Below are 15,962 nucleotides of genomic sequence, written 5' to 3'. Positions count from 1 at the left end.
AGATAAGCATGGCGGCCATACACAACAGCCGTAATTGGAGGTAACACAATCTTCCTAGCTCTGCTGAGCAACCTTATTGTATTGCCAAGCAGCCAATTACTGCTGTTGTGCTTCTAGCTGAATCTAGCTGTTCTAGATGGAATCTACAGCAAGGAGAAAGATGATTTTCCACTGAGAGATTTTTGCATTCTGCAAGTGTTTCATGCCTTCCAACCATCAGTGTGGCATAGTCCCCGGGCTGGTGTAGTGGTTAGAGTGCTGGACTAGGACCTGGAAGACCAGGGTTCGAATCCCCTCTGCAGCCACAAAGCTAACTGGGTTACCTTGAGCCAACCTCTCACTCTCAGCTTAAACTACCTCATGCAGACCTTCCAAGTGTTGCTATTTTCCAAGAACAGTCCTGGCTTTACAGAAGCTGTCCCGGTTTCTGATTTAATCCCAGAATGTCCCTCTTTTCCTTAGGACGTCCCTATTTTCATCGGAGAAATGTTGAAAGGTATGCCTCATGGGGTTGTTGTGAGTATAAAATGTGGAGGAGATGTATGTCATATATAAATAATGTAGTATAAAAAATAACTAATAATACGATAGGTCAGTGGTTCCCAAACTTATTTTCCCTCACAGATGACTTCAAAATTGCTGAGGGTCTCGGTGGACCTCTTAATGATTGTTCTGCCTGTTGTAGCAATTGTGATGCACTGTGCTAGATACTAAACTATTTTTAATTGTATTTTCATTGCTTCTTTTATTTCTTATATTGTATTCTATTGCATTGCAAGTTACACGCTACAGATTTTAGATTGCAATGCAATAAAATACAATATAAGAAGCAAAAAAGGAAATAAAGCAATATAATACAATTAGAAATCGGAACGAACATTTAATGTGCACGTTCCACATGAATGAAGCTTGCAGACCACTAGTGGCCCATGGACCACAGTTTGGGAGTCTTTGAATCCCATACCACCTAAAATTAATCTCTGGGTTTTGTTGTTGTTTAGTCATTTAGTCGTGTCCGACTTTTCATGACCCATGGACCAGAGCACGCCAGGCACTCCTGTCTTCCACTGCCTCCCGCAGTTTGGTCAAACTCATGCTGGTAGCTTCGAGAAAACCGTCCAACCATCTCGTCCTCTGTCGTCCCCTTCTCTTTGTGCCCTCCATCTTTCCCAGCATCAGGGTCTTTTCCAGGGAGTCTTCTCTTCTCATGAGGTGGCCAAAGTATTGGAGCCTCAGCTTCACGATCTGTCCTTCTGGGTTTTAACGACTGCTAAAGGAACAAAGCCTTATGCTGCATCAGACCATTGGTATATTTTGCTCAATATTGCCTACACTGACTGGCAGTCTTTCCAGGGTTTTAGGCAGGAGTCTCTCCCAGCCCTACCTGGAGATGCCAGGGATTGAACTTGGAACCTTCTGCCTCCAAGGGGGCTTCTCCGTCCCCGAGCTATGGCCCTTCCCCCTGTGTTTCATTTACCACCTGCTCCTCTGTCTCACCTTTCTCCCAAACAATGCTACCTGCCCTGCAACACGGGGTTCGTAATAACAGGCTTGTCTTTCTGGCCTCTTGTATGGATTGCTCTGATTTAATGAATTTGAATTGCTCTGGACACTTGAACATGCTATAGTTTATTATCAGCCTGGGATAGCTCAGCTGGTAGAGCCCCAGACTCTTAATCTCAAGGCCATGGGTTCAAGCCCCATGTTGGGCAAAAGATACGTGCATTGCAGGGGGTTGGACTGCATGACCCTTGTGGTCCCTTGCAACTCAGAATTCTATGATTCTGGGATCAGTGTGCATAGCTGCAACATATCTGCTGATGGGCATTCAAACTACTAAGTTTGTAGTACTTCATGCTAGCAGTGTAAATAATAATAACAATGATGATGATAGACATTGGGGAGCTAGCTTTCTGTGGGCAAAATGTGCTATACGAATGTCAGATGGTCTTCAATTACCTTTGTTGGTTCATTTTGAATACCGAATTCTGAAAAGCGCCACTGCCAGTCTCAGCGAATATCAGGCTGATCTAATGCTGCTGACAAGCCAAATTGTACTTATCGTGCATTTAACGTCTTATGTCCTGATCAAACATCTGGACAGCACAGTTAATACGGCGCCTGCTTAGTAGGTTAATAGATAATTCATTTTTAGGTTTTTAATTCTATTTGGTCATGGAGGTTTCAAGATAAGCTGTGATGCATTATTATTATTATTTCTTCTCTCGAAAGTAAAAAAAGAATAACAGTGTAAGGTAAAAATCTCAATACAAACTCAAATAAATCCACTACCCATCCTGGGCAAACTGCATCCAACACTAAATATTTTCCTATTTCACCTCCTTTGGCTACTTCTGCCCACTGTGTTGTACACCCAATATTCTGTTGAATACCCAGCCTCCTTCATGTACTAAAGTGGTACCCCTCTGTTTCTGATGCTTCTGTCTCTCTACCTTGTTCCTGATCCTCCCTCTCTAATTTAAGCTCCTCAATTCCCACCTCCTTTAAATACACTGAAGGAAGTAATCTTCAAATACATGAACAGGCTTTTTTGGCCGTGTGTGCGTTACTGGCTTAAAACGCAGTGAGGTTGTTCTTTTCTTTTGGCTGCGTTTCAAAACTGTGTTTGTACATGGTTGTACAGATCAGCACGGTTTTCTGTGTATCTTAAGCTGCCTGCTGTATGTCCACATCAGGAAGGAGGGATGTATTCAGCCAATGAGCAGGTCTCAATTGGGATCAAAACTGGTTTGGTGCAGTATTTCACAAGAAACAACAGGGTGGATGTGGATTGGGGTTGTTGTCATGTGCACACGGCTTCCCAACCCAGTGGTGGGGAGAGCACTAGATGTAGAGTAAATGGGAGTGTGTAGACAGCCTTACTCTGCTGCTTCAGAAGCCTAGGGATTGATCAAATCGGCTTCATTTACAGGAGAATAGGAGAAATATGCTCTTACTAATTTGACAATGGAGTCAATTACCTAGAGCAGGGGTAGCCAACATGGTGCCGTCCAGTTGATGTTGTACTATAGTTCCCATCAGCCAGAGCAAAGATGGCCAGTGGTCAGGTATGGTGAGAGTTGTAGCCCAGTTGGAGAGCCCCATGTTGGCTATCCCTGACCTAGAGGGGTGCCCGGCCCTTCCTTACTGGAGGTTTTCAGCCACCTGCCAGCAATGCTCTACTGATGGATTTCCAGCATTGAGCCAGAGGGTTTAGTGGCCCACTTCCAGGAGTCACCTGGAGCAGCTGAAATTCTCCACACCTGTTCCTCAGATTTGCCATCATTTCTTGGCTCCTGGTCCTGTGCCTTCACAGTCGCAACTTGAACTGCAGATATTACCAAACCTTTCTTACCATGAGAAGCCTCAAATCATTCTTGATATCTTTATTTATTAAATTTGTATATCACCCTTCACCCAAAGATCCCAGGTTCACAACAGGAAAAATACAAAACCAGGACATAAAATATTTAATAATAATAATAAAAAAACCACCAATAACCCCCCTCTTCATCTCAGGGCAGTTCACAAGAATATAATAAATGAAATTCCACCTAACTGCATGAAAATGTCCCTGGTCTTCCTGACCTTAGAAATGTGTAATTTGTGGGTTATGTTATGTTTAAGCCCTGTAGTGTCCTCCATTTCTGGGCCAAAGAAATTCTTGTTGCAGCCAGCATCCATGTCAAAAGTTCCTTAGTTTGGTAAAATTGTTGTTGGATCATCCCACAAGTTCAAAAGGTCAGCCTGTGGGGAGGCTTGGATGGGGCATTTAACTTTTTTAAAATATTTCTCCGAAAACATTGGTCCGAAATTCAGATGCCAGAAGTACCTGAGTTGTATTCAAGGGCAGCCCTGTATTGAGCAGGGAGTTATGAAAGCATGAGTCAGCATTGAAAAATCCTCTCTATTCAAGAAGGGATGAGTCTACACAATAAACACAGAAGATAAAAAGCACTTCTGGCCCCCACAGCAAACCTGTTTATTGAAAAGCAGGTCAAGCAGGACTCTTAGGCTCTGTACCTGTAGTTGGTTAAGTAATTCTAAGCCTTCCGATTCAATCAAGAACATTCTGCAAAGGGAGCCAATTCCACAAATGGCTCATAAATCTAATTGACTAATATTGGATTGCATCCAGTGTTTGTCATACGCAGAGTAGGTATGCCCACTGAAATCAATGGGCACGAGAAGTCCTGTGGATAGCTCAGTTGGTAAAGCATGAGATTCGTAATCTCAGGGTTGTGGGTTTGAGCCCCACATTGGGCAAAAGATTCCTACATTGCAGGGGGTTGTACTAGATCACCCCCGTGGTCCCTTCCAACTCTACAGTTCTATGGTTCTATGACTAACCAAAGTCCATTGATTTCAGTGGGTCTGTTCAGAGGAGATCTTAGCTGAATACAACTCCTATTAGAGTACTGTGAAAATTGTGAAATCTGCTTGATGCAGATTTATGTGATACTGGCAGCTATTGACAATGGCGGAAACAAAACGGAATGGCTCTCTTCCAGCTTAACATCTCATGTCGAACAACACATGAGCTGATGATGATTCAGAGAAGGCTTAAGAGTCGACTGGGAGCTTGTTGTGATGTTGTTTTCAGACTGTAATGGAGAGACTGAATAGGTTAGACTGGGCCAACATCTGTGGGATGGGTAGGAGTACACAAGCTTTTGAAATGAAGAACGGCACAAAACATAAAGCATTTGCAGCTATCCACTAATGTATAACAGCCCACTAAAAAGCTATCCTTTTTACTCCTGGTACTAATAACCAGAGCAAGTTTGGCACTCGTTATCAGAACCAACTTAGTGAGATGATTGGTGTGTATGGATTTAACAGTGCTTAGCTGAATTTTTTTTTAGGTGCTATTTTGTTAATGTTGTTAACATCGCTTTATAGAAATGCTATATTGATTTGTTAATCATATAATATGACCTATGCTGTAAATTTCTTGTTTAGCTTATATTCTGGTTGCTGTTTTGTTACTAGTGTTTTATAGATTGCAGTTGTTTTATTCATGCTTTGTTAATTATATTATATGATTTATGCTGTATTTATGATGTTCTGCTGTTATTTACTGTTTGTTAGTATCCTAGAAATACAGTACATCAAATCAAATAACTATAGCTTTTCATAAATGCAATTAAGATTCAGCACTACATTCCCGCCATTTTTAACAGTGAAAGGAAAATGGTGTGTTGAATCTATGTGAATTAATGGCATTTCTTATTCTTCTTCCAGGGGTGTTGTGAAAGTGGACATAAACTTACAAAAAGTGGACATTGACCAATGTTCAAATGAGGGCTGGTTTTCAGGAACTCACACATGCCACTTAAATAGCTCCGAGGTAAGGAAACGTACCTTAATCTCAATGAATGATGTATTCTACCATGTTTCGCTTTGATTTCCACATTGCAAGTCTTGACCTTATTTTCCTGCTTTTTAAATGGGAATAAGCTTCCCACACAAGATGGACCGTACAAGCTTTCAGTGGCAGCGAACTGTAGAACAAGGTAACTTTGTGGTTGGCAACTGCTGTTCCTTCACCAAAGCCATAGAAGGCTCTTGTAATAAATGGGCTGAACTTTCTATTTTGGGCATATATCTAGTAATCACTTTTAAATGCATGCGCACAAATATATGTGCATGCACACGCACCCACCCACATGATTCATGTATAGCCAGACCTGTTGTCCTTTATTTCAGTGCTAAACATACAAGGAAATGCACATAAAAAACCCCAACAACACATGTAGGAAAATATTAGCTTGGTTTGAATGTAACGCTAAGCCAAACTATGGCTTAGTGAGAACAAGCAAGTGCGCTGGTACACATTGTGAAAATTGTGGCTACTTTGCTCCTCGCATACTCTTGCTGATGCTCTTGTATTGTTTTAAGCAAACCTCGTAATTGAGGTTTGTTCTTGGCTTACTGCTCGTGGTTTGTTGGGGGAGACAAACCATGAGCTCAGATTTGCATGTAATGCTGAGACAAACCATGGTTTAGCTCCTGGTAGCAGTGCGTTTAGTTGCGTGATTATATACATATTTGATCAGAACTAAACCCTACTGAATTCAATGAGATTTTCTCCCCTGGGGCCAACATGGTACCTCCAGATGTCGATGGACTGCCACCTCCATCATCCCTGACCATTTACTACCAGGCGTGGGCTGCTGGGAGCTGTATTTAGACAACATCTGGAGTGGTACCTTGTTGACTGCTCCTGATCTATGGGATTCTAACCACGTGCCTGGGTTGGACCTTGAATGTAGTAGGCATGTATTTAAGTTACGACTTTGGGTGCATGACTTGTTTTCAGGAGTATGCTTGTAGTGTGTGGCCTGATTCTGCTTACTTGGAAGTAGACATTGTGTTCAAGAGTACTCCCCTCCTGAGCAAGAGTGTAGTGTACTCAGTGGTATTCAGCCTATTTGGACTGGTAGGGCGGAAGACAGGGAGATCGACAGTAGGTGGCGCTAGAGCCAGTGACAGGCAGAGTCAACAAATTCTAGTGTTGTCCCCGTCCTCCTCCCTACCGGGTTCTACAACGGCAACACTGAGAGTGACAAGGACGAAGCTGACAGCCAGGGCTACCCCCTGAACTTGCTGTTAAGTAAGAAGGCAGGGAAGTGAGGGCTGGCTGAGGGCAGACTGAGGGCCTCATTTGCTCAAATGGATCAACCGCCACTGGGAGTACCGTATTTTTCGCTCCATAAGATGAACTTTTTTCCTCCTAAAAAGTAAGGGGAAATGTCTGTGCGTCTTATGGAGCAAATGTGTGGTCGATCGCTGGCTTCCTTTCCAGTCCCGCCCAGGCCTCCATTGTTGAATGTTCTGCAGACGGAGGCTGTTTGTTTCCCCAGTGACATGTGACTGGCTGATTAGATTATCTGTCTTGAAACTGTAGAAATGGTTTCCTTTCCTTTCTTAAAGAAGCTGCAGAACTGTGAGCTGGACCCCATAAAAACAGGATTTTCCCCCTTTGCAAAGGAAGCTGCACAACTTTGAGCTGATCCTCAAAAAAACAGGGCTCCCTTTCCTCCTCTAAAAACTAGGTGCGTCTAATGGTCAGGTGCGTCTTATGGAGCATAAATACGGTATTTCAGCTGTAGAAAAGAAAGACCAGGAGGGAGGTGTCCATAATGTAGCAGAATGAAGAAAGAACAGCAAGGCAAATTCTGTGGGGAAGGTCTTTAGTATCTGCTTTGCACCAGAAGGTCCCAGGTTCAATCCCTAGCATCTCCAGGTAGGGCTGGGAGGGACCCTTCCTGAAATCCTGGAGAGATTCTCCCAGTGTAGTCAATCCTGTGCTATCAAGCCAACTCAGTATAAGGCAGCTTCCTATGCTCTTTGACCCTGATCAGTCACTTATCAACCATTTGTTGTAACTCTTTGCTTTTGGCTAGCTGCACATGAAGGAGTTTGGGTTCACGTAAGGATCAGCATCTTTCAGAGACTTCCAAAATCCTGCCTCCTATTTTGGTTTTAAGAAAAACAACAACTAAGCAAAAGCCTGTTACTTGTGAACGATCTGAACGCTATAAATAGCTGTAATTATCTTCCGCATACAGCCTGAGTGATGGAGAACATAAGAAACACAATTAATTATAGCAGAAACAAATCAACCCTCATTTTTTTTATTTTTTAAGTTGACAATACAGTAGTACCTCGGGTTACATACGCTTCAGGTTACATACGCTTCAAGTTACAGACCCCGCTAATCCAGAAATAGTGCTTCAGGTTAAGAACTTTGCTTCAGGATGAGAACAGAAATCGTGCTCCGGCAGCGCGGCGGCAGCGGGAGGCCCCATTAGCTAAAGTGGTGCTTCAGGTTAAGAACAGTTCCAGGTTAAGTATGGACCTCCGGAACGAATTAAGTACTTAACCTGAGGTACCACTGTACTGTCATCCTGGTCATGGCCACCAGAGATCCCGTTTGCCCTTCTCATCCTGCATATTTGTAAATATAGTGAATATTGCAAAAAATAAATAAATCCATACGTCTCTAGTGATTTACACCTTCAAAAGAAGTCAGAATCTAGGTGACATTGTCCAATACTCAACTCAGTGGTGGGGGGCCAGGGCCCTCCAGACCCAATACATTTTATAGTGGTCTCCTTTTTTAGGGGGTATTGGAAGAGTGATTTGTATACAATTAAGGGGAGTCAGGCAGTTGGAGCTTGTGAGTCTTACTAAGTCCTTCCAAGCTTTTCCTCCATACTTGGATTGTTGCCATTCCCAAGGGCATTCCCAATGGTGACAATATTATTATTATTATTATTATTAATTTTCATTTATTATTAAATTTGTATACCTTCATCCAAATATCACGGGGTGGTTCACAACATAAAAATACAAAATGGGAACACAAAATACACAATAAAACGAAAACAAACCAATAACCCCTCTCTCCCCACAAACACATTTAAAAGACCATAGAGTAGTCAGTTGCTTTCACGAGCTGTAGAAAAGGGTTTCTTTTGAATTTCTCATTTCCCTAGAGTTGACCTCTATCAGGGGATGCCTTTGCCAGGGGAAAAGATAAGAGGTGGCAAACTTTAAAAATGCGATGCCAAAATGAAATCCTTCTCCTGGAGCTGACATTTAGATTTGGGCCTGGAATTCCATTCGGGAGCATCTGAAGAGTGAATCTGCTGTTGGCTCTTAATTGTTTTGCGTGCAGAATAAATTCCAGTGCAGGTCTGCTGCTTGAGTTGTTTTTAGATCTCAGGAGCATGATGGAAAGCATGACAGGATGTAAGAAAGCAGGAGATCATGAATGATGCATAAGGATGTCTGCAGTTCCTGAGCATTTCACCCTTAAAACTAGAACTCAGCTTTGTTTATTTCTCCGGGCCAAGCTAGACTGCAGCTGCCTTTTTTTTTTAAAAAAGGTGCTTTTTTGCATACTTGAATGGTGTGACCAAGTGAATGTTGTAAAACAGATTAAAACACCTTTAATGAGGTAGGAAGGGATGAGGGTGGCGCTGTGGGTTAAACCACAGAGCCTAGGACTTGCCGATCAGAAAGTCGGCAGTTCGAATCCCCGCGACGGGGTGAGCTCCCGTTGCTTGTCCCTGCTCCTGCCCACCTAGCAGTTCGAAAGCACGTCAAAGTGCAAGTAGATAAATAGGTACTGCTCCAGTGGGAAGGTAAATGGCGTTTCCGTGCGCTGCTCTGGTTCGCCAGAAGTGGCTTAGTCATGCTGGCCACATGACCCGGAAGCTGTACGCCAGCTCCCTCGGCCAATAAAACCAGATGAGCGCCACAACCCCAGAGTTGGTCACGACTGGACCTAATGGTCAGGGGTCCCTTTACCATTACTTTAATGAGGTAGGATCTATCTGAAGCATAGCAAAAGCTGGGACCCAGGTCAGTTTGCAGTGCTGGGTGGGGGAACTTGGGGAGTAAGGATCAGTTAAACTTCTCTTGTAGCCAAACCAGGCATGGCACCACTCAAGCAATTTGCCATGACATGAATGGTTTTCAAAGTAAATAGCAGCCACTTGGGGCTGGGGCTGTAGCCCTCCAGATGATGATGGACTACAGCCCTGCTGTCTGGAGCTGATGGGAGTTGGAGCCTAGCAGCCTCCAGGTAGAGGTGTGTGTGTGTCACAGGCTCCCTATTGCTTCCATTGGAGGAGGAGATCTAGGCAACCCCCTCTTACAGACTGGGTTAACGATGAGAGGGGCTCGGAATTAAAAATAAAACAAAATATAGAATTCTTGCTTCATTGGCGAGGCTGAATCCAGAACATTTTCCACCCTCTCTCACCTTTTCTTCCGCCTTTATCTTAAGGTTGTGAGCTCAAAGTGTTTAGCACTCAAAGAGTCCACCTCCACTAGAATAATAGAATCACAGAATTGTAGAGTTGGAAGGGACCCAAATGGTCATCTAGTTCAAACAACTGCAATACAGGAATCTCAGCTAAAGCATCCATGACAGATGGCCGTCCAACCTCTGCTTAAAAGCCTCCAAGGAAGGAGAGTCCTCCACCTCCCAAAGGAGTCCATTCCACTGTTGAACAACTCTGTCAAAAAGTTTTCCCTGATGTTTAGTTGGAATCTCCTTTCTTGTAACTTGAAGCCATTGGTTCAAGTCCTACCCTCCACAACAGGAGAAAACAAGCTTGTTCCATCTTCCATACGACAGCCCTTGAGATATCTGAAAATGGCTATCATATCTCCTCTCAGCCTCCTCTTTTCCAGTAGTTAAAATGACATTATTATGATTATTTTGCTGTTATGCTTTGCATTATGTTTTTATTATTATGCTGCATAGACTATGTTCTTAATGTTGTACACCCTCTTTGGATAAAGGGTGGTATATAAATTTAATTAAGAACAACAACAAAGTAGTGCTTCCTCTCTTCCATTATGTAGGAACTGGGTTGCTGCAACTTCTAGTGGAACTCTCAATAGGAATGTTGCATTGGTACCTTAGGAATGGATGTTTCACCTGGAAGTAGCCTTTAACCAGGTGTGAGGAACCTTTGGCCCTTCAGAAGCTGCTGAACTACAACTCCCATCATCCCTGACCAGTGGCCATGGTTGCTGGGGCTGATGAGTGTTGTAGTTCAGCAACATCTGGAAGGCTCAAGGTTCCCCACAGCTTCTTAAACCAGTTTTCATTGGCCTGGTGGTGCTCTCCACATGTTTTGGACTACAATGACCTGGGGGGTGATGGGAATTGTAGTCCAAAGCATCTGGAGGGCACCAGGTTGGAGAAGACTCCTTTTAACTGCTTAACAGAAACTTGACATTGCTTAAGCCTGGCCAGCTACCAGCTTTCTAAAATGAAAGGACACGAGTAAATAGGAATAATGGCATGAAAAACAAACTGGAAACAGCAAGGATTTGACATTTAGTTTGCTTAATGAATGGTGGTGTAGCCAGTATTCTGCTCACATTTGGGACTGCCTTATGAAAGGCAGATCGAGGGTGCCAAGGGGCTAGGTTTCTATTTACACTCTTTATAGAAAGAGCAAAGCGAGAATAAGTAGGTCATGGTGACGGGAAGATTTTGTGTGTTGCAGCTCTGGAGAATGTACTGCATGCTGAAGAGAGAAGGGCAGCTCAACTGATAAAGAGGGATGGAGCATTTCACACAAGAAGAACAGTGTACATTAGGGCTTTTTTTTGCATTTAGAAGGAATGATTGCTTTAAAGTTACGGTAGAGATTTATCAAATGGTATGGAGGGATTAAGTTGAGACAAGTTATTTCTTGCAAAACATTTGAAGTTTGGCTCATCCACAGGAATAGATGAGCACTAGTGAGAGGACTCTTTAAAACCATGCACAATTCTCAGTCCAAGTGCCAAGCTAGACATGGAGCAATTCACACAATTAGCAAGTGCGTGGATGATTTTTAAATATGCAAACAGCAAGCATGGGGGAATAATCTAAACTTGGACTTTGATGAGGTAGGGCAGAAAGGAGTGTTACATCTTTTGCCCACCACACCTGCTATTTGCACTGGAAGGCAAACTCCCATTTGCACCTGTAGAAGCCTATTTTCCAGCACTAATAGCAGATACAGTGTACGTGATCTGGATTGTGACCCCCGTGGGACCCCCATTAGGGGATTCTACCTGTTATTTGTGCCAGAAGGAAAGCTGCCATTGGTGCCAATGGGAGCTTTCCTTCCCGTGCAAATAGCAGACACAAAGAACTGGGGTGGGGGACAACGATGCAGATCTGGATTGGGACCACAGTGGGAGGCAAAGGGTTAAACCTCTGTACCTTCACCAGGTCCCTGATCCAAACTGGGGCTACCTCAGCAGATTTACTTAAATACAAGCACGCATGAACCCACACAATCACACACCCAGCAGTTGAGAACTGCATAAATGGTTTCACACCTGATTTGGCCCTGAGAGCTGGTGTACTGCAACGAATGGAGTGCTGGGTTCAGTAGGTGCTTTAGCTGAATTCTGATTTTTATAGTTTAAATTAATTTTTATCTTCCTTGTACTGAGCTTCTGTATGTCAGAGACCTTAAGCTTTATATAAATTGCCGAAATGATAATGATAGATTAGAAGGCGGCATGCAGGGGGCGACAGAAGACTGTAGGGGGAATAGCAAATTGGCAAAAAATAAAATAAAATGGCTCCCTTCCCTTAGTTTTGCTTGAGATAGCTGCTGGATTCAAAGCTCTTCTGTCAATGCACCAATTGGATTCCGCCTAACAATAGTATATTTATTCAATTTCTAACCCTCCTTTTTCTCCAAGGAGCTGTCCACAACAACCCTGTGAGATAGGTTAGGCTCTAAGGTAGTGACTGGCCCAAGGCTGCCCAGTGAGCTTCATGGCAGAATGGGAATTTGAACCCTGGTCTTCCAGGTCCTAGTCCAACACTCTAACCACTACACCACATGTCCAGCCCACTGTGTCCAATCTTAAAGAGCAGTTTGGATCTGTCCTTTTTAATTGTCTCATTGCACCATTTTGAATTGCGCATGGCTCTTTGTCTCAGGTTGTTGGCGAAGCAGCCCAGATGATAAGCTATACTTAGCAAGTGTGATAGTGACTCATTAAAGTTTGAGTCTTAAGTTATTTGTGAGAAGACAAGAATGCAGGTGGAAAATATAGGTGTTGTGACGTGAAATAAATAAATAGAACTGCGCGCCACCTTCTGTTCTTTCTTAATTTGGGCAGTGAAATTCTGTATATTAAAAAGCTGTCACATTCCCTTTTTGCACACAAATGCATTAACATCTTCTACTATGGGCGAGTCTCAAGTTGAACAAAATGTATGATGTGGCAATACACCCTCTAAGGGCTAAGAAGAATTCATGCACCTGATGCCTACGTCATTATGAGTAATAGGATAGTAAGAAAAATGAGTTCTCTTAGGAAACCTGACAGCTTAAATTAGGTCCCAGGAGCGCAATATCCATCTTGAAATGCCACCAACCCTTGGGAAGCAGAAGAAATACAAAGGCTAGCCAAATGAATATTTTGTTGCTGTTGGCGTGTGTGTGTGTGTATTAATACAATCCTTTTACTCTAACTTCTGATGGTGCTGACTTATTGCCAGTGTTTCATCTCAAACTGTAATATCAGAATCTTATGCTAGATGTCATTAAAGAGAGAGAGAGAAAAGAAAGAAAGAAAGTTGAGTCTCCTGGGAGATTCTCTGCAAGCGATATAGGGTTTGATCTCTAGCTATACTATCAAAATACTATTTTTTCCATACCACATGTCTTAAAAAGAAGAGTTGTAGTGGCATACAACCTGATCTTAGGATATGAATTGTGAGTACCACCTCTCCGTGGCAGAACTATGCTGCTTGATACGGGGTGGGGGAAGAGCTTTAATTTAAGACATCAATATGCCACTTAACTATCCATATTTCTATGCAGCATTTCAATTTCAGTGTCTGTATATATTGGGCATGTAATTGCACACTGTGAAACGATGCTCCTGTTCTGTCCCTTTTCCTAAGCAGTCATACATCTGGCCAGCAATTCGCTTTACCCCCCCCCCCCCAAGAAGTGCTGCATGGAAATGATTTTAGGTGTCTAGAGTAGGTCTGCATTAAGCCAATTTAGAAAAGGAAAGAAAAAGGAAGAGTTCAGTCTCCAGGAAAATTTCATCCATTCGTACAAACAGTATAGGAAAGGAGGTAGTTGTGTGTGTCTTTTGTAAGCTACATTAGATGTGCTAAAAAGTAAATTCTAATCCAGTGGGAGGGGCAGTTTGTGTTGCTTAGCTTGAGTTCATGCAGATGACAAGGAAGGGGGAAGATACGAAAGGGCGTGCTGAGAGAGAAAGATAGAGAGAAAGGGGGTTAGAGAGAGTGAGCAAGGGGTGTGTGTCCTGTTTGATGTAATGTTCTTTCAGCCCTGGTGCTCTTGAAGGTAGCTGTCTCCATGAGACAGACAGACAGACATTTGGAATTAAAAGGATGAGATCCAGGCTCGCTGATAGATGGTGCAGCTCCCACTAACAGTTCACATAGATTTGGAGGCTGGCAAACAGGAGGCTTGCTGATAGCTTTAGTAAAGCCGTTCAGAATTTGCAAACAATGAGTCGCTTTCTTTGATTGCCAGGGGGTAGTTAGGCGATGCTGGGGTAGAAATGGGACACACATTGTTCTATGCTAGTAGACACCTCACTTTGATGGAGGACGTTTCCTCTAGGTAGGATAGGAGCTTGGTGGATGCTACAGTCAGCTACACGTAGAATCAAAGATGGAATCATAGAATCACATGGCTTTTGCATGCAGAAGGTCCCATGTTCAGTTCCCAGCATCTCCAGGTGGACCTGGGAAAGATTCCCTGCCTGAAACCCTGGAGGGCCACTGCTGGTCAGTGTAGGAAATACTGGGTGGTCAGTGGTCTAACTTGGTGTAAGGCTTGTCCGTGCCTCTCTGCCTACCAAATACTCTCCACAGGGAGGCTTATCAGGTGTTGAACTTGATGAATTTTGGAACCGGCTGAAGATGTATTTATTTATTTTAAATTTGCCTGGGTAACTGTGTCATGTGCTGCCTCTGTATCCTTTCTGCTGAATGTGATGCTTGGCTTCTTAAAACTGCTCTTCCTTTTCACTCTCTTTGGTCCAATTGTTGTTATCCTTCTGGTTTCATGTTTATGTGTCTATCGTTCTGCTGTAAGCCACCCGGGGAGTTACGAAGAGCAGCATAAAAATATTTGCAATAAATCCTGGAAGAAGGGGCAGAGTGATGCACAGTAGCACACTGTGAAGGCACATATTTTGTGTCCTAATAACGGCTGTTGCTGACATGGCTTGTTCTTCGGAAGTTAGTAGTCCCTTTAGAGTTCTGTAGTCTGTCCCCCAGAAGGAGACTTTCCGAGTGCTTAGGAAATGAGATAAAGATGTAAAAAAAGTAGACATAGAAAAACTGTCTGGAAGCAGTCATTTTATTGTCTTGTTTTGATTGATCAATTGTTTTCCTTGTTTGTGTGTGGTTTTTAAAAAATGTAATATGCTGTTCGCTTGGGGACCCCTTGGAGTCGAGAAGAGGTATACAAATAAACTGTAATGATAAAAACCCCTCATTTTATAAATAACATTGCTGCAAAAGCCAGTGGGATGTGTTAGAGACACTTGTGAAAAATACTGTGGAAACGAGAGCCTTCCACCGTTAACATTCTCTGGGCTTGTTTGGGTTGCCATTTGGCGTTTGCAGGGCTGTTTGCCTAGAACAGAGCGTGGGACCACTTTGCTTTATTGTCGCCTCCTGCTTCTAGGAGACAGCAGGGCAGGGGATGGGGGGGGGGATTTGACTGGCCTGCCCCTTGCCTGAACAGCTTCTTTCCCCACTTCCAACATTTCTTGTGCCCCCTCCTCTGCCTCTGACTGCTAAGACCCTTCCCTTCTCCTGCCTTGCAGGTGGCACCAAACTCTATAAATTGCTGGCCCCCTCTCCTGGGTCAGCCTCTGCCCCCCCCCAGTTGCCAGAGCCCTGCCAGTCTCTGACATTAAGGTTGGGAGTTAATGAGAAACCAGAACCTCAGATGTCCCCCCCAAATTCTTCTTCAGGTGTTCAGGGCAAATGCACAGGGGATTTTGAGAAGGAGGAGGTTCAATCAGTCATCCCCATAAACCACTTTGAAGTCTTTCTTTCTTTCTTTCTTTCTTTCTTTCTTTCTTTCTTATCAAGCGGTACATATGCATTTTATGAAATAAATGAAATAAGTAAAATGCTTTGGCTTCCTTGTGAAAATAAACACTTCACTATCTCAAGGCTCTAATTTCTAAAATGTTTCTCAGTGTCAATTCTCTGTCTCTGTGTGGGTTGCAACAATTTCATTTATCAAATGTATTTTTGTCTTGGCTTGTTTCGTTCTGGCTTTTTACACCAGGGTTGGCAAAACCAATAGGTTTTCCCTCGATAAATGTTCATTTGTTGAGAAAGCACCAGGTGCCTGGAGATGTGGGCAGTTTTAATGCAGTGAACAGGACTGTACTTGGCACTGAATGATGAT

The 15,962-nt window shown here is 43.2% G+C and overlaps 1 protein-coding gene and 1 non-coding gene across 2 annotated transcripts in view; both read left to right on the top strand.

Moving 5' to 3' along the window:
* The window catches only part of GPR158 (G protein-coupled receptor 158), a 115,442-nt gene that overhangs the window by 11,744 nt on the left and 87,736 nt on the right, over nt 1–15,962 (top strand). The window contains exon 2 of the mRNA XM_053409878.1: nt 5,245–5,350. Coding sequence (XP_053265853.1) covers nt 5,245–5,350 — 106 coding nt within the window. The remainder of the gene's footprint in view (nt 1–5,244; nt 5,351–15,962) is intronic.
* Nucleotides 4,191–4,266, top strand: TRNAT-CGU (transfer RNA threonine (anticodon CGU)). The gene has a single exon. It is a non-coding gene; the product is annotated as a tRNA-Thr (tRNA).

Source organism: Podarcis raffonei, chromosome 12 (assembly GCF_027172205.1).
Source record: "Podarcis raffonei isolate rPodRaf1 chromosome 12, rPodRaf1.pri, whole genome shotgun sequence".
Taxonomy (NCBI): Eukaryota; Metazoa; Chordata; class Lepidosauria; order Squamata; family Lacertidae; genus Podarcis; species Podarcis raffonei.
The sequence above is the reverse complement of the archived record's forward strand: the minus strand, read 5'-3'. Positions and strand labels throughout refer to the sequence as shown.